At 37.5% G+C, this 23,416-nt stretch overlaps 2 protein-coding genes across 2 annotated transcripts; one reads left to right on the forward strand and one right to left on the reverse strand.

Moving 5' to 3' along the window:
• The first annotated feature begins 469 nt into the window (after positions 1-469).
• On the forward strand, positions 470-3,289 carry ENAM (enamelin). The gene has a single exon (XM_032398202.1). The coding sequence runs from the start codon at positions 509-511 to the stop codon at positions 3,287-3,289; it is 2,781 nt and encodes a 926-aa protein (XP_032254093.1). The 5' UTR covers positions 470-508.
• An 8,695-nt stretch (positions 3,290-11,984) lies between these two features.
• On the reverse strand, positions 11,985-21,258 carry JCHAIN (joining chain of multimeric IgA and IgM). The gene is made up of 4 exons (XM_032400510.1): positions 20,952-21,258; positions 17,315-17,441; positions 14,959-15,039; positions 11,985-14,105 (listed from the first exon to the last, which is right to left on the reverse strand). Exons 1-4 carry the CDS (start codon positions 21,235-21,237, stop codon positions 13,901-13,903), a joined length of 699 nt encoding a protein of 232 aa, XP_032256401.1. The 5' UTR covers positions 21,238-21,258; the 3' UTR covers positions 11,985-13,900.
• Between the last annotated feature and the right edge of the window lie 2,158 nt (positions 21,259-23,416).

Below are 23,416 nucleotides of genomic sequence, written 5' to 3' on the forward strand. Positions count from 1 at the left end.
AGTGATGAAGTCTTGCTGCCTCAGCCTCAGAGAGAGTGTCATGGGCCAGATTTATGGCTTCAGGAGTCACTGGTTTATATCTATATTGAAAACATTGGCCTGCAATAGATTGCTCAAGGCAGGTGTGTAAAATGAGAACAGAAGAATGAGAAGGATAGAAAATGGAATCCTTAAAAAAATAAAAACAAACAAAAAACCCCTCAGATTTAGGATCCAGGCCTAGGAAGAGAAAACTGAGTGGTAACGTCAGAAAGAGTACCCCAAGAGAGAACCAGAAGGGAGTAGGGTCAAGGAAACCAAGGCGGAATTAACTTTCAAGAAAGAAAGCATAGCTAAGGTTTTAAAAGAAGCATATGGTTAATATCCCTATTACACTAAAAAATTCTGAGCAACAGCACAGTGGGGAACAAAGAGTAATTACTGATTTCCATCTTCTTCCCTACAGAATCCTTACTTTGGATATTTTGGATATCAGGGATTTGGGGGTCGTCCTTATTATTCAGAAGAGATGTTTGAACAAGATTTTGAAAAACCCAAAGAAGAAGATCCTCCTAAAACAGAGAGTCCGGCCACTGAGCCCTCGGGTAATTCAACAGGTCCTGAGACTAATTCTACTCAACCAAACGCACCCAATGCTGCAGGGAGTCAGAGCGGAAATGACACCAGCCCAACAGGAAACAGTGGCCATGGCCCAAACACAGCTCAAAACCGGGTTATCTCACCCTCTACCGTTAATGTTTCAGGCCAGGGAGTACCAAGAACTCAAATCACATGGGGACCAAGTCAGCCAAATATTCATGAAAATTATCCAAATCCTAACATCCGAAATTTTCCTGCAGGGAGACAATGGCGTCCCACTGGTACTATCATGGGGCACAGACAGAATGGGCCTTTTTACCGAAATCAACAGGTTCAAAGGGGTCCTCGGTGGAACTCCTTTGCTTTGGAACGCAAACAAGCAGTTCGTCCAGGAAATCCAATTTATCGCAAGGCTTATGCTTCTACTGCAAGAGGGAATTCTCCCAATCATGCAGGAAATCTGGGAAATGTCAGAAGAAAGCCTCAGGGACCAAATAAATACCCTATGGGAACCAATGTTGCTCCTCTGGGTCCCAAACATGGTACTGTTGTCCACAGTGAAAAAATCCAAAATCCAGGAGAGAAACCAGTAGGTCCGAAAGAAAGAATAGTCATTCCTACAAGGGATCCCCCTGGCCCCTGGAGAAACTCTCAAGATTATGGAGTTAATAAATCAAACTATAAACTGCCTCATCCTGAGAGTAACATGCTAGTCCCAAATTTTAATTCTATTGATCAACATGAAAACTCTTATTACCCAAGAGGAGATTCCAGAAGAGCCCCAAATTCTGATGGACAAATCCCAAACCAGAATTTGCCCAAAGGGATTATTTTGGAGCCAAGAAGAAACCCATATGAATCAGAAACTAATCAGCCAGAATTAAAGCACAGTACGTATCAACCTGTATATCCTGAGGAAATTCCTTCCCCTGCAAGAGAACATTTTCCTGCTGGAAGAAATACTTGGAACCACCAAGAAATCTCCCCATCTTTTAAGAAAGATCCTGGGAGACAGGAGGAACACTTACCTCATCCTTCTCATGGCTCTAGGGGAGGTGTTTACTACCCTGACTATAACTCTTACGATCCCAGGGAAAACTCACCATATCTTAGAAGCAATATGTGGGATGAGAGAGACGATTCTCCCAATAATATAGGGCAACCCAAAAATTCGCTGTACCCCATAAATACTCCAGAGCTGAAAGAAACAGTCCCTTATAATGAAGAGGACCCAGTTGATCCAACTGGAGATGAAACTTTCCCAGGACAAAGTAGATGGGGTATGGAGGAGCCAAGCTTTAAAGAAGGTCCAACAGTTAGGCACTATGAAGGCGAGCAATACACCTCAAATCAACCAAAGGAATACCTTCCCTATTCCTTAGATAATCCATCAAAACCCAGGGAGGATTTCCCTTATGGTGAGTTTTACCCCTGGGACCCAGATGAAAATTTTCCACCATATAATACAGCCCCTACTGTACCACCACTTGTGGAGAGGGGCTATTATGCTAATAATGCTGTTGGACAAGAAGAAAGCACTCTGTTTCCTTCTTGGAACTCCTGGGACCACAGGATTCAACCCCAAGGGCAGAAAGAAAGAAGGCCATATTTTAACAGAAATTTCTGGAATCAGCCAACAGCTTTACACAAAGCACCCCCTAGCCCACCACACCAGAAAGAGAACCAGCACTATCCTAGTAATTCCCCAGCTGGGCTTCAGAAAAATCCAACATGGCGTGAAGGTGAGAATTTGAATTATGGCATGCAGATTACCAGGTTAAATTCACCAGAGGGAGAACATTTGGCTTTCCCAGACTTAATTCCTCCAAGTTACCCAGCAGGTCAAAAGGAAGCACATGTATTTCACCTAAGCCAGAGAGGCCCTTGCTGTGTTGGTGGCTCCACAGGACACAAGGACAATCCACTTGCTCTCCAGGACTACACTCCATCCTTTGGTCTTGCACCAGGGGAGAATCAAGACACCAGCCCTCTGTACACAGAAGATAGCCACACTAAACATGTAAGACATACCATCTCCCCTACAAGCAACCTGCCTGACCAAAGAAACAGCTCAGAGAAAAGACTGCCTGGAGAAAGTCAAAACCCAAGTCCTTTCAGAGATGATGTGTCCACTCTGAGAAGGAACACACCATGTTCGATGAAGAATCAACTGAGCCAGAGGGGAATTATGCCCTTTCCTGAAGCCAGTTCCCTTCAATCAAAGAATATGCCTTGTCTCACAAGTGACCTTGGAGGAGATGGGAACAATGTTTTGGAACAAATATTTGAAGGCAACCAGTTCAATGAAAGAACTGTTGATCTTACTCCTGAACAGCTTGTTATCGGTACACCTGATGAAGGCCCTCAGCCAGAAGGAATCCAAAGTGAAGTGCAAGGAAATGAGGGTGAAAGGCAGCAACAAAGACCATCAAGCATCCTACAGTTACCATGCTTTGGCTCCAAAATAGCGAAGTATCACTCCTCCAGCACTGGAACTCCATCTAGCGTTGGAAGGCAAGGCCCATTTGATGAAGATCCAGTTATGCCTACTGGAAGTCCTAACTCATTGTCTAGGTTAGCTACTGGGGCACAGTTTCAGAGTATAAACGTAGACCCACTTAATGCAGATGAACACACTCCATTTGATTCTCTTCAATTAGGGACCAATCCACAGGACCATGTGCAAGACTGCTTACTACTTCAGGCCTAGGGATTATCGCAACCAAACATTCTTTGGGGAAGGAAAATACCTGATATTCTACAGTGGTTCCCCAACATCCCCCCACCCCTCACCAGACTCAATTAAGTATCTGACCCTCTTAGTGATCCTTAAGTTTTTCCCCATTCCAGCAATAGGAGTAGTGGCCCAGGTGATGCTGATGAGGTTGAGCCTCTGGGGGTTGCTAGATTCAGTATTGTCACTAATTAACACGGACCTTAAAAAGAAGTAGAAAGGCTATGACCTCCATCACCTTGAAACTTGGAAGCCACTTGTCTGGGTTAGTTTCCCTTTGTTTGCTGATTCTTCCTTTTTCTTTCAAAGTTCCATACTTGCAAAATTCTCTGGTTTTGCAAGACAGAAAGGCAGATGAACTTTCCATTTTATGCATGGAGATCTATATATCAGTATAATCCCGATGATTATACAGTTTTTTCTTGTGTTGGTCTTTGTCAGTTTTTTTTCCTAGCTAATATTCTTTTGACATCTTTTATCTCCCACTACTTCTCTCTTTGCTCTATCATTTCCCTTCTTCCTTCTGTGTTTTCTTTCTGTCCGCTATTCTGTATTTAGCTTCCTATTTTTTCTTTCCCATCTTTCTCGCTTTCTGTCACTTTTTACATCCTAAGCCATTATCCATCACTTGTCTTTACCTCTACCTTCTTTGTTATGTCTTCCCCTCTTCCCATCTTTCTGTTCTCTCTCCTAATGGATCACTTGTCAATCAATCCTTTTCTTTTCTTCCCTTCAATTTATCTTTTTCCCTGTTACACCATTTTCATATCTTAAGACCACATATCTCTCTTCCTTTTTGTATCTACTCTCCAAATCCTATGCTAGTTTTTTTGACTCAGTCTAACCATCATTGTAGAATATATTTCAGAAATCGTAGACACTGGTACCTACTTTTGTTTTTAATTTTCTCATGGCCTTTACCAGGTAGATACAGCTTAGCCAGAGGAATACGTTCAAGAAGTGTGGGGGAAGACAGGCTAGTTACCTAGAACTAGCAGCCTGGAGACAAGGCTTAGGAATGTGGGGAGGGAAACACTGCCACACAGGGACTGAGCATCCAGAAAAAAATGTGGGACTTGTCACACCCTATCACCAATTCATACTCTGCAGGACCTAGAGAGTACATTTTAGGAAACACTATCCTAATCAAATAAGAGAAACACTCTATGGTCAGTTTTCCTTAATAGTATAATATAAGTGATTCTACCAGCGTATGCTACTACCAACATAAAGTCTTATTTTTTCATGTCCTGGTAGAATTACTTGCAGACATACTTTCTTTGTATCCTGATTAAATAGTGTAAATTATTTTGTAAAGTAAATGTTTCTGTATTGCCTTGCTAGAATACATCCAGGGGTTTTGTTTTGTTTTTTTGTTTTTAATAATGGCGTGTTGGACTACTATCTGTATATTCCTTCCTAGAGGGGAAGAATTCTTGGAATTATCTAGAAAGTTACTTCTAACTCTAAAGAGTTTCTTAGGAGAAAATTTCCTGGGACAGATTTTATAAGAAGATCTCAGAAATTTGAGAATATCTATGTTGAAAACTTCAAGAGGAAAGGAATCTTGTCCTTTGAGTCTTCTGAATTTCTTGGCACAGTGTCTTGCACATAATAGATACCCAATAAATATTTATTGATTGACCAATTTTAAAACGGCTTTCAAAGCTCCCATGAAAATCCTGTGGTGTGCTTTTCCTGTGGGTATACTATACAGGATACTGAATTAGCCATGTCATACTCTGTAGCTTTAGATACTCAGCCACATTTGCAGAACATAGAATCTCAGGCTAGGAAGGGATCTCAGAGGGAGATGATTTAGGCCATCCACTAGTTGCCAAAATCCCCCCACCCACACTTTTATATTTTAATCACACACTAAAAAGTCATTAACTTTTTCTATACAAAACTGTCTCTTAAGAATTATCCTCATCAAAATAAAACTACATTTTTTTGTTTTGCTTTCTTTCCAGTTGATTTTTAATCTAGATATGAATACTTTCTTTGTAAAATCCGCATTTGCTTCAGTATTTCATAAAACATATGAATCTTATAGTTGTTTTGGCAGATGTATTGACAAATCTTTGTCTATGAGGCACCGTAGTGTAAATTATCATCTAAGACATCCATAATGTAAAATGTAAAAGCACATAGGACAAAAATATCTATTGAATTTGAGATAGAGAGTGAAAAACCAAGGGGGTGGGGAATGTCCATGTAGAAAATCCCTCTATCTCATCAGCTCGGGTATCCTTGTACAACCTGGACACCAGGCCTGAGTTCCCTACAGTAAAGTGATTATTCTGTGTGCCATTGGTAATTTATTAATAAGCTCTAAGGTCAAGGTGCACACGTGAAGATGGAAGGCTCTGAGCATGATCCCCTTCTTCTCTAGCACCCACACCCCACCACCATAGCCCCACCTCTACGGTGAGTTCCTATGTCTAGAGGCTGTCACCTGTTGGTTCTAAAATGACTGGATATAGCCTGGTGGTGTCTTTTGTCAACAAGTAAATACAGAATGAGAAAATAATACCTCAGGATAACAAACAGGGAAGATAATCTCGCAAAACAAACACACACCTGCTTTATAAGTTTTCTGTCTTGCATCCTGCAATAGATTTCTCCAGAGGGTATTGGCCATAGATCCAGCTGGCTGGGGGAGATCTTACACTTTTTCATGTTAAGTAGGAAGCAAACTAAGATGATGAAATGTGGGGACAGCTACGTCTGAAAACTTGGCCTAGTAGCCACGGTCATGGAGGTTCTTCCTCTGGTTTTCAGATCCCCTGAACATGTTTTACTTTTTACTCCTATCAGAGTCCCAACTTTATACATTTTAAAGAAAATTCATGAGACATGACCTTTGAGTTACTTCTATTGCTTGCTTTGGCACATCTCTGCCTTTCCTTAGCCCCCTCTCCTTCAGTCAGGACCCTAAAGACCCTAAAGAAGATCTATCTTGCCCTCCAGAAACCAAACTTCATTTCTAAAAACCAAAAGGGGAACTAGAAATGTTGGACTTAAAATCAACAGCTCTGTCCCTCCTTCACAAAACCTCAAGGATTTCACTGTGACTCAGGCCAACTTCCCAATGAAAACTCAGAAGAACACTACACTTGATGGGAAGTAGGTCATCACCACTTCACAACGGAATATAGCTTTTGGTTTTGGCCACCTGTTCTTCCTTGCCTCTGCACCTCACCCCTAACCCAATAATATCAGCCACTGGACCTATTGTCTCACTTTAAATTCATGGGCAATGACACTTAGAAACAAATGTCAGCTGGTAACAAACAAAATTCCATGTTGGCAGAGGAAAACGCTTTAAATAGAGAAGGATGCAGCCGAGCTACAATTTGACACAGACAAAATTGTGAAATTGATGAAGCTGTCCTCGATGCCCCGTCACCTGCTGGGGCAAGGTCCTCTGCTCTCAGAGTGCTCCATTCCACCTGCCTGAGGACCCAGCACCCTCCCTTTCTGTGCTTCATCAGAACTTGGACAGCAATTTCCTCTGAGCTTATCCAAAAAACCATGCCTCATTGCTTTCTGCACTGCACAAAGCAGGTATTGACTGTGCCTAACTTGGCAAAAAGATTCCTTCCCAAATATTGGCTAAAATGCAGGCCTCCCAGATCAATCAGCACACCCTTAAAGAGTGAATCCAATCATGGCATATTTCCAGAAGGATAACAGGGTAATGGTAGGAAATTTTATTTGGGTAGGCCCTTGTCAGTCCCTTAGCTATAAAACCACACAGGCAGCTGTCTCTCCAACAGAGGACTCAGGCTCTTTCTGACAGTGTCGCATGCTATACCAGCATTTTGCAAGCTTTAATGCGCACCTGAATCTTGTTACAATGCAGATTTTGATTTCGGCGTCTGGAGTGGGACCTTTGGTTTTGTATTATAAACATGCCCCCAGAGGATGATGAATTAGCCAGTTGGCAGACCAAAGTTGGAGTGGCAAAGTGCTAGGCTATTTTCTATAAATAAGGGACAACTGCACACTCACCAGGGTGGGAACAGAAAGGTCTTGACCACTGAAAAAACTGAATATTACCAACCTGCAAGGATATGCATAAATAAAGCATGTAATTGGAATAGAGAACACAAAGAGAAAGAGGAGCAGGCCAAGCCTACATTTATGTTATACTTCTTCCTGTCTCTGCATGACTCCTGTATTTCTAGAAAGTTCTACTTCCATTCTATTTCATTAATATCTCCTCCAAGACTACCCCAGCCCCAACATCCCCAGCTTCCCTGAGGGCTCACAGCACATCATCTTTTATATTTAATATTGCTTTTTTCCTGTGTTAGTTCTGCCTACGGAAGGAGAAAGAAAACTCCTCAAAAGTGAGGCCCAGTTCTCATCCTTCTTGCGTATGCCTCATAACACCTGGCACTGTGCTGAGCACAGAATGGATGCTAAATAAACATCGCTTTTTCTTTAAATACATTTTATAAATGAATAGAAATTCAGAATTTCCCAAATTTTAATATAATTGATATAAAATAAAAATTAATAATGATTAATATTTTTCTAATTACAAAACACACACTCACTGTTGAATATTTGGCAACTAATGAAAAGTAAAAGGAAACACATAATCCTACCTTCTAATGTTAATATTTTGTCCTATTTTCTTTCATATGTGTGTATGAGGGACGGGGGTCTTAAAGTAATTCTTTTACTAAATATCCTACATTTCCCTCTTCACATTATATAAGAAATTTCTATACAATTAAAAATACTTAATGCTTCATTTTCATTGTCTGAAATATTCAGAAATATAACTATACTATCATTCCCTTTGATGCTAGAGGTAAAATTTCTTATAAATTTTCATTATCATAAATAATGTTGTGATAAATATCTTTATGCCTCTTTGTCCATATTTTTTATTATTTCCTCAGAAGTGGAATTATTGAGGGAAATGATCTAAAAATGTATTTTATTTTCGGGATAACCTCCAAAGCACTGGCTTTGGAGTCTGAGAGTCTTGGATCCAGTTATAGGTTCTCCATATACTATATGAAAATCTTAAGAAGATTATTTCATCTCTTAGTATCTCAGTTTTGTGATTTGTAAAATGAAGACAGTCCTTATTTCATAGGGCAGTTTCGAGCATTAAATGAAAGGTGTACTAAAATGCATATGCGTTGTATGTCATAAATCAACCACCAGGGGGCAACGGAGGTTTCGAATGTTAACGCTGTGGTTCCTAAGCAATCCCCCAAACAGCCGCACCTGGGAATTTTTGAGACCTGGTATTTCTCCTGATGCATCCCAGAACTACTTAATCAGAATCTCTTGGGGTGGGGTCCAGCAATCTGTTACAATAAGTCCTCCAGGTGAGTCTCATGCAATCACTGATCTAATACATATTTACATTTTTCCTTGATTTGTTGCCTGGGCAAAAAGAAGAGCCAAAAAACAATTAACAAACAAAAACCACAGCAGTTTACAGAAAGTTAGTGAATGCTACAACAGCTGACCTAAGTGATATACATACATTATGTATATTGGGGTTTTGCATTAAAAAAACTGTAAGATAGTAATTTTTATTCCCATTTTTCAATCTTAGATTCAATGAACTTACCATTATTGACCTGTCATTCAGTCACTTAGTCTGTATTTCAACCTGGGCCAGGGATTTACCCACTATCCTACACTGCCACCCCAAAGCCAAGACCTGGGAAATATATCAAAGGTTAATTTTCCTATCCCACTGCTTCTAGGTTAGGGAGTCCATGCATGTCTGATTATGAATGTGTATACATTGGTGTATTTATGATGCAGTAGTGTAATTATGATTCATTTTGAATATCAAGTTATATAAAACAATTAGAAATGACAATAGTCTTAAAGTGAAAACTAAACACTTGGCTTGGGTCTACCGGCTTCTAAGGGCTTAGTACAAAAAAGCATTGCTCCTACTGTTAATTAACATAATTTTTCTCTGTTGGTGCTGAATGTGCTCAATTAGGTAAATGGCTAACTTGTCAAGAACTATACAGAAGGAAAACAGTCTCACCAATAATACCCACTTATGCCTATCTTTTTAAAATATCCATTTAATTCAAACTAAAAAGAAAGGACAAAAAGTACAAAAATAATTGACTTTTTGACAGGTCAATGAATTGGTTGTAAGAAAATGTTATAGAGGGAATAAATGATTGCCAAAGAGCTTCTATTAATATTTGTTAAGACTATAGCAGTGATTCAGTTTTCATTGCCATTTACTAGACAAATGAACCAATCAAATTGTTAATTACCCACTGAGTTGGGTTTCTCATTACAATATAAAAGTAACACCCAAAGAATTATTGTGAGGATTAAATGAGATGGCATAGGTGAACCGCCTGGCATGTGAAGAATGCTCAATAGCATCATCATTAAATCAGATACCTCATAATTGGCTTTATTAATTTAATTTAGGCCCTGCAGGAGCAGAATCCAAGATGAGATTAAAGGTGCAAGAGATTTATTAGGAAAAACACCTGTAAGAGAATATGGGTGGGAGCCCAAGAAGACTGGGAGAACTATCAGACCCTGATGCAGGTCTGGCCCATGTGGAGGAAAGAGGATAGGAAGGAAGGTTGGGTAGATAACATCTAATGGTGGTGCAGTGCCAAGAAATTTTTAGTGAAGCTGATTGGGGAGTCAAGTCACTCACCCATCAGGGGAGTCCTGTGTCTCCCAGGAATGAGCCTGTCTTGGTATTCTTGCCATACTCGATCATTATTGGCTGAGAGCAGACACTCATGGACCTCTTGCACAAACACAGCAATTCATACTAGAGCCATTAGTCAAATAAGCATCCTGCAAAGAGCCAAGCGTCTTTTCAGAGCTGCCTCTTCTACACCGATTCCTTTGTGTTCCCCTGCTAAATTATCCAATGATACAAGCAAACGTATGAATGAATGTTAATCTTTCTTCAACAACTCTCATTTAAGAGCCAACAGCTGCTCTGGATTTATACTGAGTGAGTTAATGCTCAATAAAGCCATTAGATTGGTGTCTTAGCACATGGTAAGTGGCCAAATTGTTATTAATACACTGGGTCTTAGAGTTTAACTGAACTTCTGAAAGAATGAAGACCTACAGAACTGTAAGTTTGCAGTCCTCTTTCAGCTGTCATTTAATGAGGCAATAACCCTGGAATAAGGGTCTTTCTTACAAGAATCTGCAACATGGGAACAAAAACTTTTTTTAATTTAAATCCAATTAATTAACATATAGACATATAGTCTATCATTAGTTTCAGAGGTAGACTTTAAATGATTCATCAGTTGCATAGAACACCCAGTGCTCATCACATCATGTGCCCTCCTTAATGCCCATCACCCAGTTACCCCATCTCCCCACCCCCCCTCCCATCCAGCAACCCTCAGTTTGTTTCCTTTTGTTAAGAGTCTCTTATGGCAGCAATGTCCACAATAGCCAAAAGTGCTTTCCTTTTTTTTTTTTTTAAGCTTTTATTCACTTATTTGTCAGAGAGAGCACAAGCAGAGGGAGAAGCAGGCTTCCCGCTGAGCAAGGAGCCTGATGTGGGACTCGATACCAGGACCCCGGAATCTTGACCTGAGCCAAAGGCAGACGCTTAACCAACTGAGCCACCCAGACGTCCCCCAAAAATGTTTTCTACTGGGTATGCAGAAAAACTAAAGGAAGGATGGGGAAAGAGCAAAGGACCCTCTACAGAAACAGTCTCCACCTAAAATTCTCATCACAGGGGAAAAAAAATTTTTTGTGACTGTATGAGGTGACGGATGTAAAATAAACTTATCGTGATAACCATTTCACAATAGATACATATGGCAGTCATTATGCTGTACACCTTAACTTATACAGTGTTCTATGTCAATTATAGCTCAGTAAAACTGGGGGCAGGGGAGGGCAGCAATGTAGGTTCACAGACCTCTGGGGAACTTTCCTGGTATAATCTGAAACAGCCCCTTGACACAGAGGTCAGGGAGAGACCAAAGAAAGAAGCAGGCCACTCCGTGCTGGAGGTGGCAATTTTAATAATAACAAAGGGAACTTACATACGAGGCTTGTCTTGGGCAGCAACAGGATGAATGGATCCCCTCACCTGCCCACCAAATCTTAAAATCTTATAAAGAGGTCTTAACTGGGCTCAAGCATGTATACCATGCAGGTGTTTTCAACACCACATCACTGTCTCAAGGCAATGTCCTTGGAGCAGCCTCCAGGAGCTAGAAAGGCTAGAGGAACCCACATTCCAAAGACAGGGGAGGGGTAGAGAAAGTTCTAAGTGCCCAGGTCCAGCTCATGGGTCAATCAGTGGTCACATCTTTTTTTTTTTTTTTAAAGATTTTATTTATTTATTTGACCGAGAGAGACACAGCGAGAGAGGGAACACAAGCAGGGGGAGTGGGAGAGGGAGAAGCAGGCTTCCCGCTGAGCAGGGAGCCCCATGCGGGGCTTAATCCTTGGACCCTAGGATCATGACCTGAGCCGAAGGCAGATACTTAACGACTAAGCCCCCCAGGTGCCCCTTTTTCTTTTTTTAAGATTTTATTTATTCATTTGACAGAGAACACAAGTAAGCAGAGCGGCAGGCAGAGGGAGAGGAAGAAGCAGGCTCCCCACTGAGTGGGGGGAGCCCAATGCGGGGCTCGATCCCAGGACCCCGATATCATAACCTGAGCCAAAGGCAGCCACTTAACTGAGCCACCCAGGCGCCACTGGCCACATTTTTTTTGATCACGTTCCCCAACAGGAAGTCCCCCATAAATTCTCACAACACTTTGGACCCTATTTGTTTGCCTTTATGAGATTCTGTCAAATGATTGTCATTATTTATGCATATGTCTTGTCTCCTCAAGTAAGCTGTATTCATGTTCGTTCATTCCGCAAATATGTATTGAGCATCCCAATGTGCCAGGCACTATTCTGGGTGCTAGGGATACATCACTGAGCAAAATAAAAATGCCCGCCCTTGTGGACCTTATACTCTAGTGGGGGAGAGAAACCATAAAATGATAAATAAGTAAATTGTATAGTCCACTAGAGGGTGATAAGTACATGGGGAGAAATAAACCAGGAAAAGGAGAGTTTGCAGTTTTTAAAAACAGGGTGAGCTTCGAGAAGATAACTGAGCAGATGTCTAGGGAGTGAGTGGTGATGACTGTTTTGAGGGCACTTATTACAGCTTCATCACCAAAAAATGTAGCATAGTTCCTTGCATGTGATAAATATTTAATAAATGTTGACTGATCAGATAAAATTCAAAAACTTGGCCAAAACCACACACTAGATTAGTCAAGAATGATGTGTCTTTAGCGCATCAACTATGATTCCTACTGAAGCACGAGAGTGTCCCAACTTTATCCCCCCAAAAACAACAACAACAACAAAAAAAAACCAACACTGAATAATCAGTATGAACACGGCGGAAATTATGAAAAATTACTGTTACCATTTAAAAAAAAAGAAAACAGAACAATGCCTCTTCAGGAAACTGACTTTTACTAATCAGCCTCCCGTTATTTTAAATCGAGAGTCAGCATTTACTTTCCACAGAACCCTTGGATATGTCTGTCAGGTGGCCTTGGCTTTCTGCCATAAGAAGTTTTATGTGCCATGATAAACATTATGTTTGTCAAGAGGGACCTTGTCTTTTAATTTAATTTTAGATTTAAATGACAAAGCTATTTCAAATATGTGCATGTACGAATTCAGTGATTAATGCATAATTATACCATACTTACAAACTGCTCATCAGTAATAAATTATATTTTACCTTACATGCAACAAAGTTAACACTAGTAAACTTTTCAATAAATTATTTCACACAGGTGTATGCTTATGAATCTATTTAATTGTTCAAGCTGTGCTAGAGAATACATATTTTGGATACATATTTCATTAGACTCAGTTACAACATAGATGATTTCCAATGGGAATTTCTTATACTATCCTGATTATCAAAAAAAAAAGTCTGTATCATCTGCCACCAAATCTGTGCTATGTCAAAATATATTTTTCAATTATGCATTTAATTATGTCACTTTTGGCTCATTGGTTTCATAAACGGAGATCCCATTTTAAATTATTTTTGCAAATATTTCCAAAACATGTTTTCTAATTATAATTTTTCTAGGGAAGACATGTAATTGACCTATGTTTACATATAAATTTTCTCTGCACATGATACTTTTAAAAAGAGAATAGAGTGGAAGGTGCAAAAGCTCTGGCTCTCCGAGGCAAGGCCAAAAAAAAAAAAAAAGTGAAATTTAATTATGTCTTCTGATTTTTACTCTTTGAATTTTATTTTCTCCTCTTGTCTATTTTTAAATGCTAGAAATTGTATTTTTAAGGTCGTATACCCCTTTGGGCAAGGATTATGAGAGATTTCAATACTTAGAGTGAGAACATACAGTTGAAAAGCAATTTCAGTAAAAATAATAATGTTACTATTTCTATTTGGGGGGTAGTTTTATATTAACAAAAAAAATCACTGTTTCAATATCATTGGTAGTAAATATATTAACTTCTGGATCAAAATGAAGAGCCTTTCAAGAAAAGTAGCTGTGCAGTCAGCAATGACTTAAATTAGTCAGGGTAGCAGGAATCCGGGGTCAAGGCTGTTTCCACCATTTTGGTCTGACCACCATATGTAAATGGGACCCAATTTGTGTAGCACTTGTTTCTGTCATAGGTGTAACAGGTCTCACTGTCTTCATCACAGAGATTGCTCTGGGAGGCGATAACTACTTGATTATCCAGCTCCACTTCCACAGGATCACATTTTTTACAGCTGAAAAATAAATATATTCATTTGACAATCCCCATCAAATGTTGTCTCGGAATCTGAGTGACTATTCGTTTCTATCCAAAATTAGCTGGCTCTTGCTCATGACTCCTTTCAGACCTCAGCTACTCTACAACAATAGTTAATGGGAGTTTTCAACCTTTAATATATAAAAATTAGTTGAAAGTAAACAATATAACTAATGATACGATAATATGATGTTTTGTCTATACCATACAGCAAATTCTACTCTTCTTAGGTTTGTTCCCACCTGTATACTGGATTAAACAAGTTCTTTATAGTGACAAGGAAGGCAGAATATTTTTAAGAAAAAGAAATTGGGGGCGCCTGGGTGGCTCGGTCGTTAAGCATCTGCCTTCGGCTCAGGTCATGATCCCAGGGTCCTGGGATCGAGCCCCCAGTCGGGCTCCCTGCTCAGTGGGAAGCCTGCTTCTCCCTCCCCCTGCTTGTGTTCCTGCTCTCACTATCTCTCTCTCTCAAATAAATAAATAAATAAAATCTTTAAAAAAAAATTGTTTGATGTTGGATTCCATAGCTTCCAAAGAAACACCTGCATGTTAATATGTCTGAAATCCAATTACTTAACTATTAAGACAAATTGGCCCTTCTGTACTACTGGCAATAATTTCTTATTTAGAATGAATTTATAACTAACTTTTATCTGTGATAAAGTTTTATAAATTTATGATATCTAATAATTAACATAAAAATTAATGTATTCAAAAGCTCAAATTACATTGGTAAATGTTTATACCCCATATTTTCAGAAACATTCTTACTAACAAATTTAAAGTTATTAAATTCCATATCTATATTAGCATGAAGGAAAATCTCTTACAGGTCAGACAAATGGTATACAAATTTGGTTCTCACTGGCGAGGTGGGATCAGAGATATTCTCCCGGTTGTTCAGAGGAACACTAAACAAAAGAAAGAAATCAAGATAATGAAACTAACAGATATTGCTTTTTTTATAATAGGTATATTGCTGGGACAGTATTTACTATTTCATCAGGAATTTAGTACATTTAGCACTCTATAGCACTCTAAAACCACTCTACAGTAATACTATTACTCCGATTTCACGGTAATTTGCCATATCTTAAACATTTCCCATTCCAAATAAACCTCACAGAAACAACTCTGTCAATGATCATTGCTTACCTGGCAAATCCCTGCTTTTCCTTTAAAAATCAGCTCAAGTTTTCCCCTCTTTATGATGATCCATTCTCACTCCTGAACAAATTCCTTTCTCTTTCGTCCCACTGAAGTTCATGTATCTTTATTATAACAAATGCCATATCACAGTCGCTTGTCTACAGAGAAGTTGCTTCCCCAGACTACATAAGTTCTTTGAGGCAAAACCATTTATGTATTCTCAGTGCCTTTCTAGATGTGTGTCATGTAGGATATGTTCAATATTTGTGGAATAAATGGACAGATATTATTATCCATATTTTTGGAATGCAGAAATTATAAACCAGAGATCTCAATGACTTACCCAAGTTCACACAACAACTAAGTAGTAAAACTGTAACTGGACTCCAGACCTCTTGATTTGGTGATGTTCCATGAAAAAGTAGGTAACACTTATCAACTAGTTGAGATGATGTCATTAATTTTTACATTTTTCATATACGTCATCATTTCTCCTCACCAAATGACACGAAGGAAAACATGAGGATGGATTTAGCAGCACTATCTACATAGATATCAAGCCAAAACCTTAGATACCATTCCTGAGTGCCGCCTCTCTGTAATGACCGATATCTAATCCATCTCACAGTTCAGCTGATTCTGATTCTTTGCAATCTGTGCACTTGGTTTAAGACACTGCCATTTCTCTCCTAGATTGTAGCAATACCCTCCTTTAGTCTTGACCCCTCCAATGTATTAGCCACATTATTGCCAAAATGGCCTCTAAAATACAAGCCTAATGTTCTTCTCTGCTTAAAACCTACAGTGTCTCCACCCAGAAAACAGAGCATGCTTACGATGGCATAGAAGGCCCTTCATGATACGCCTGCACCTCTCCAGCCCCATCTCTCCCCGTGCGACCCTCTTTACATGCTAGCTGGAAACAAGTGCTTGCAATCCCACAAATTTACCATGCTTTTTCTCATCTCCAAGTCTTAACAATAACAAAAACAGCAAGAGTTCTAACCTTTACAAAGTACTTCTAGTGTGTCTGGTACCATGGGAAGCATGTTATGTGATGATTTCATACAATCTGCACAGCACCCATTTCCTCTTCCCGGAATGACCTGCCTCGCCTACCGACCCTTCATGCCCCACACACACTTACCCAGGTCACTCCTGCTAGCTGCCACTTGCACCACTTAACTCCAAACACCCCTGGCTGACTCCCACTGCCACTCTCCCTTCACCCTCCGGGATTGGACCGGGTGCCCCTCCTTAATGGTCCTATAACATCTTGTGCTGATTCCTGTCACAGCATTTACAATACTGTATTGTAATTGCCTTTTAATTGTTTGAAGTTCCCTACTAGACTGTAAATTATTTGATGGCATGGACTGTGCTTTATATAAATTTTTGTATCACCAGCTCTAATCCTCAGTGGCATTCAGTAGCTCTCAATAAATGTTTGCCGAATGAATGAATGATTGAATGAATGGATCTATTCTTTATTAGATTGTAAAGGCTCTAGTAATATCAGGAAAAGCTTTATATAATGAGAAAGATAATACACATGTATGAGTATCTACTGTGGGTTTTCAAACACTGTCCTAGATGCTTTTGTTCATTAGCATATTTAATTTTGTCCATTTAGCATCTTTAATCCTCATATAAAGTCTATGCGTATATACACATACATAGATAATTATCTATAGAAACAGGTTCATGTAAGTGCTACACATCAAAAAGAGGAGTAGAGGGGCATCTGGGTGGCTCAGTTGGTTAAGTGACCAACTCTTGATTTCCACTCAGGTCATGATTTTAGGTTTGTGAGATAGAACCCCGCATCGGACTCCATGCTGGGTATGGAGCCTGCTTAAGATTCTCTCTCTCCCTCTCTCTCTGCCCCTCTCCCCACCCTGCTCTCTCTCTCTCTTAAAAAAAAAAAAGAGTAGAGACATAGGTATTACAGTCAATACGTTCAAACAATGGCTAATAAATGAAAGTATCTCTGCTTACAACATGAAAAAAAAGAAAGAAATTTAAAGTGCCACATACATAATTCTGATGTTTCTCTCCACAATGTCTTCACTAGGACCTTCGGGAGAAGGGATGATCCTGGAAGTAATCCGGGCACACTGACACTTGTTGTCAACAAGAACAGTCCTTCCATCTTCATCTTGGGCTTGAAAGATAAAACATATTAAGAAGAGAGGGGGAGAAAGGTCTGTTTCTATACTTTTATTTAATTTATCTTTTTTCCAGTAGAAAAACTAAGTTTTATGGTCGATCGGTTTCAGCTTTCTCCAATTTTGTCCTTTTTCCTAATCTAAAATGCTAAGTGGAGTCTCACAGCATTGTGAAGGAAATCCAAATGCACTCCAAACAAATTGTTTTCTTTTTCCCTTGGCCCAGTCTGTGGGAACCCAGGCTAAAAGAATTCTAGTTTTCATCTAATGCTTTTAATAGAGGCACAGCTCTCTGAATAATGTAGCCTTGTAAAAAATCAGTGCCAAATGACAAAATGATAGAGAAAACAAAAATCTAGACTAGATGTCTCTCAGACCAAAGTAATTATTCAAAAGTAAACAAAAAATGACATTAGACTTTGTGAGTCCCAGTTGAAGTGTCACATCCTTCCTGAACTCCCATTTATACACTTTTTTCCATCTGTAGGTTGGATTAGAGTTAAAAACAGGCACATTTTCCCCAAGATAACCCTACTTTGTGAGACTTTTAAGTATTCTCTACTATAATTTTCCTAAACTTAATTATATTCTTCTTTTTCATAATAACAATCAGGCTATCATGGCATAATGGTTCAGTCAAATAAAATAATAAGTGCTATATTTATTACTATTTCTTATAAGAATTATTTTAAAAGATATGCCATATATACATGTAAAGTGCTATGAATTTACAAAAGCAATTTAGAAAATATTGTGAGGTACAAGCTCTATTTAATATAATATGCTGTTTACAGAAAAAAAAATAAGTGAATGGATACACAGATGACCATTAAAGCCTTAACTCTGAGTATCAACACTTATTGTCTAATCTGAATATTGGACAAAGAGGTCTGGTAAGTGTTGCAAGGAATAAACAAAGAAAATTTCTTATTATCTGGACTTAGATCAGTTAACAGGCATTTGAAGAATCAATAACAACTTTATTTAATAGTGCTAATTAAACAATAGTAATAATGTTTGATATATTTTTGTTTTGTTTTTAAATTAAACTTTTTTAGATCACATGCACTCATAATAAATACTAGAGAGAGAACCCATGTACATTTTACCTAGTTTCTCCCAGTGGTAACATCCTGCAAAACTATAGTACAATTTCCCAACCAGAATACTGAATTTGATAGAATTTACCAATGTTAGCTTTTACTCAATGTAGGGTACTTAAAACAAACAAAAAAACTTATAACCCACTACCATAAAACTAACCCATTAAATATGTTTTTTATTTCTATAATTTTAACTAAATGGCCTTTAAAATTTCCCCCCATCAAACCTCAACTTAAAAAAAAAATTTAGCACATTAATTCAAGTTACAAAGGTTAAATGATCAGGATAGATATAATTGTAACTGTAAGTCTAATTATTTCAGAGGTGTCCCAAAGCAGAGAGGACCTAATTGCAGTATTTCAGTCTTGATGATAATCGTCATTACAAAAACATTTAAGACCATTGTTTTGTACTTCTAATTGTTGGACATACTTTACAATGCATTATTATGGAATTATTCATAACTTCTTAATACATCTTCTGATAAAAGTCTTTTATAGTATTGGAGAAGAAACATTATGAAATCAAGATAATAACATAATTCTTCTTAACATTTTGAAAAGAATAAGATGACTTAAATGGTGTCCTCTTCCCTACTCCTATATTCCTGACTCTTAAATGTTTTTCTTTTTTTCTTTTTTAATTTAAATTCAATTAATTAACATATAGCATATTACTAGTTTCAGAGATAGAGTTTAGTGATTCATCAGTTTCATATAACACCCAGTGTTCATTACATCAAGTGCCCTCCTTTTGGTCCATCACCCAGTTACCCCACCCTGCCACCCACCTCCCCTCCAGCAACCTTTAGTTTGTTTCCTATAGTTAAGAGTCTCTTATGGTTTGTCTCCCTCTTTGATTTTGTCTTATTTTATTAAATGTTTTTCTCAAAATATAGAAAAGTTCTATATTTTATTTATAGTATATAATTTATTTTCTTACCAGAAACCAAGGAAAAAACTATCAATTTTTATTACTATTTATTATTATATATAAATATTGTTATTATATATAAATATTGTTATTATATAAAAATAAAACTAATATATCTACCAGGAAATGTACAAATACAGTCAATTCACCAAGACTTAAAAGATTCTAACATTCTTACTTACAGGCAATATTTTTCCAAATAAACCTGTTATAGATTGTGCCTGAGACATAGCAGGTGCTCAATAAATATTTGTTAAATTTAATTCAGTTCAAACAAATGAGAAAATACACTTAACAACACATACTAGATATGAACATAATGAGTTTACTAAAAGGTGATTCTCCAATACAGGCAGAATAGGATAGAAGTTAGGAGCAGGGGCTATAGGGTCAGATGGCCTGGGTTCTACGTGTTTGCTGTGTGACTGTAGGTAAGTTATTTCGCCTCTCTAAATCTCAGTGGACTCAACTATATGTTAGAAATATTAATAGTACCTATCCTCAAATGGTTACTATGAGAATTAAATGGAATAGTATATGTAAAACAGTTAGCATAATGCCTGGAAAATAGTATGTACTCAATAAATGATAGATCTTTTATATATGTTTTACATATATGTTTATAGGTATATAAACATGTTCATAAACATTTATTTATATACATAAATACATATACTGTACATGTTTTAATACTAATATTTTTGTGTGTAAATATTATTAGAAATTCATTATTTCTAATGCTAAAGTAGTATAAAAATATATGTAAAATGACTATTCTTAATTACATCATACCCTGTTCTGAAATAAGAATAAGCTCAGTAAGTGTTAGAAACAATCAGGCCAAATTATATAACTTCTAACTCATTACCCTTCTAGATGAAAATTATTACATCTATAGTCAGAATGTATTCCATTTTCTACAGTAGTTTGAAAGGTTAGTAAACAAAATAACCAAAGTTATACCATCAAGTCATAGGCAACCTGTGTAACATTAAACATTGTTAAAGTGTCATAATAAATCTGTAGGCTCAGATCCAGAAAAGTTGTTAGCACTATTATTAGTCTCTCTGGGGAAGTAAAATCCCAATGCATTCCATATTGTAGTTATAGTAATTATTACTTCATTTCTCCAGAATATTCATTTAAGATACTCAAGGAGAAGATTACTGATTTTCAAGATTCAAAATGAATATTTATATAAGTATAGTTATCAATACTTATCCAGAAATATATATTTTCTTATTCTCTAAGTTATAGTAGGCAAACAAATAAGAGAAAAAAAGAATAAAAAGAATTACAATGAGTCTTCTCTGCTTAAAGATCACTGCCCATATAAAGATTAAGGCATGTTAGAAAAAGTAGCCAGCTAGCTAGCTAACCAAAGCACAAACATAAATGTTTAAATCTGAAGAGCAGATCTGTGTTATATTTTTCCTTTTATGTGGGTTAATTTTCAAAATACCACATACCTGTCACAAAAACAGCCTTAACAAAAATGGCTAGGACTCCCCAGAAAAGCAAATGGTTCTTCATCTTGACTTCACTTCGAGAAACTGAAGTTAAAGTCAGGGTTAAGGTGTGTGATCTATAAGGAGTGTGCAAATGATGGTGCTTCTGCTTTCTTAAAATAACACTCCAGGCAGCTAACAAACTAAAAACAATCACAACTGCGGTTGGAGTCAGAAATTTAAATGCTGCACTGGACAGAGATGTATGTCTCAGATTTCCGTATTTTCTTCCAAAGTATCCCCCCATAAGCCATGCTTTAATGCAGTAACTCTTTATTTTACATGTTTCATTAAACATGAAGATTAATAATAACTTCAAGTCAGGAGTACATTAAGAATGTTTAAATAGGGGTTCTCAAATTTATTTCCTAGATAATAAAGTTTTCAAATCAAATATGTGACATTTGTTATGCCTAGAACAGTAAATGAAGGGAGGAGAAGGAGGAGAAATTAATTAAAGCCTTTCAAGGTCCCAATTGTACCTTATGTCAACTTTTTCTACTAGTCCTTAATTAACCAAGTTACCAGATTTAAATATACATATTCTACATGACATACATAATATATACATAATCTGATTGCTTTCAGTTATTTTATAAACTCAAACATGAAATTGGAATTTGAAACAGATGGATACTAGATGTATCAGTTGCCATGGTTTAATTTGATAGCATTAAGGCAGACCTTGTGTTTGATAATCTAGTAACAGCTTTTGGAATTATAAACCCATGAAATGATTTTCATTTGAGATGCCTCAACAGAAAACTGAATCCCTGCAGTATTTCTTGTAAGTTTTTGTCATTAATTAGTGTCAAAAAGCAAACAAACAAACAAGTAAACAAAACCCTGAGCTTTTGGACAGGGCATCACCCTACCCTCTGCCCCAACATGTTAGAATTTCCTATCTCTTAGGCAGGGTTGGTTCCAAGATGATGTTGTTTATATATATATATATATATAACATCAAATATGTTACTTTTGGTTCTCAGTTCTCTAATTTTTAAGGGTCTCCTAGAATTTTGAAAGGCACTAAAGAAATGCTTCAGGATCATAAGTAGGCAAGCAGATTTCATAGCTAACAGCAGAAGGGGGCAGAATGAAACTAATTATTAAAGGCTGGCACATAACTGAACTCTTTCAATCATGTACTGAATGTCTAACATGAACAAAGTGCCAGACACTAGAACACATAATATTACTATACTGTCAAACTTTACTCTCATTTTAATTTCTACTATCATAGGACTTAGAAACTATTTGGGGTTAAGAAAAACATACTGGATTCACATGAACAATTTTATCTATTAGGGAAAAAAACAAATCTGAAAACACATTATTTTAGTGTTTGGTCAGGATGTCAAAACAAGTATCAATACTTAAGAGCTCCTCATTTCTAACTGTAGTTTCTAAATGACTGATTTATTCATTCACTCCAAAATAGAGTAATTAGAAGTTAGCTGGATAGGGGCACCTGGGTGGCTCAGTCATTAGGCGTCTGCCTTCGGCTCAGGTCATGATCCCAGGGTCCTGGGATCGAGCCCCACATCGAGCCCCACATCAGGCTCCCTGCTCCACTGGAAGCCTGCTTCTCCCTCTCCTACTCCCCCTGCTTGTGTTCCCTCTCTCGCTGTGTCTCTCTCTGTCAAATAAATAAATAAATAAAATCTTTAAAAAAAAAAAAAAAAAGAAGAAGTTAGCTGGATACTTTTTTGTTTAAGTCATTATTTCCTTGAAAATAAACTCAAGTCTAGATTTCCTCCCCAAAGCAAGTTGGATAAATCCTTGGGTACAAAAAGTTTCCCCCAAAGCTTATTTTTTATAAAAGCAAATATTAGTTGATTCATAATTACTAAGCTAAAGAAAAGCTCTATATTTGATGTTTCTATCCTTTCAATCTTACAGTTTTATATTTCTATTATATAAACTATGCATCTAAAAGAGAAAAAAATAAAAGAAATTACTCAATAAAAATAAGGGCTGGAGACCCAAGTGGCACCTTTGCCACCAGAAGAGAGTTACTATACCTGCAATATAGGATCAGGACCAGTGTATTGCTCAGTGTGGTCCAGGGATTATCTTCCCTAGTACCATCTGGAGTACTAGTCAAAATATGAATTTCCTGGTTACACTCAATCAGAATTTCTGGAGATGTGACCTTGGAATATGTATTTTTAGAAAGCCTTCCAGTTGAGTCTAATGTACAGTAAAGTTTGAAAATTCATAGACTAGAAGCATTGGGGGGAGGGTGATAACTAGCAGTATTATCTATTTCTAGAAGAGCAAGAGGTTAATAAAGGTAATTTTTAAAAAATAAATAGGCTTACATTGAAAACAACTTAGTTGAAGCTTCTATTTACTTTTACAATTCTGTGCTATAGGTGAATTGTTCCATAATCTGTTTTAGCACTAAACAATTATATATAAAT

Source organism: Phoca vitulina, unplaced genomic scaffold, assembly GCF_004348235.1.
Source record: "Phoca vitulina isolate PV1807 unplaced genomic scaffold, GSC_HSeal_1.0 scaffold3, whole genome shotgun sequence".
NCBI lineage: Eukaryota > Metazoa > Chordata > Mammalia > Carnivora > Phocidae > Phoca > Phoca vitulina.

Bases quoted from the DNA above. Each gene is read 5' to 3' on its own strand.
- JCHAIN (XM_032400510.1), bottom strand. From the start codon at position 21,237: ATGGGGGGATACTTTGGAAGAAAATACGGAAATCTGAGACATACATCT. The intron at 15,040-17,314 runs GTATGTGGCACT...TCTTTTGTTTAG, and splicing joins GAGAGAAACATCAGAATTAT to TGTTCCTCTGAACAACCGGG. The intron at 14,106-14,958 runs GTAAGAGATTTT...TTTATTTTTCAG, and splicing joins GTATACCATTTGTCTGACCT to CTGTAAAAAATGTGATCCTG.
- ENAM (XM_032398202.1), top strand. From the start codon at position 509: ATGTTTGAACAAGATTTTGAAAAACCCAAAGAAGAAGATCCTCCTAAA.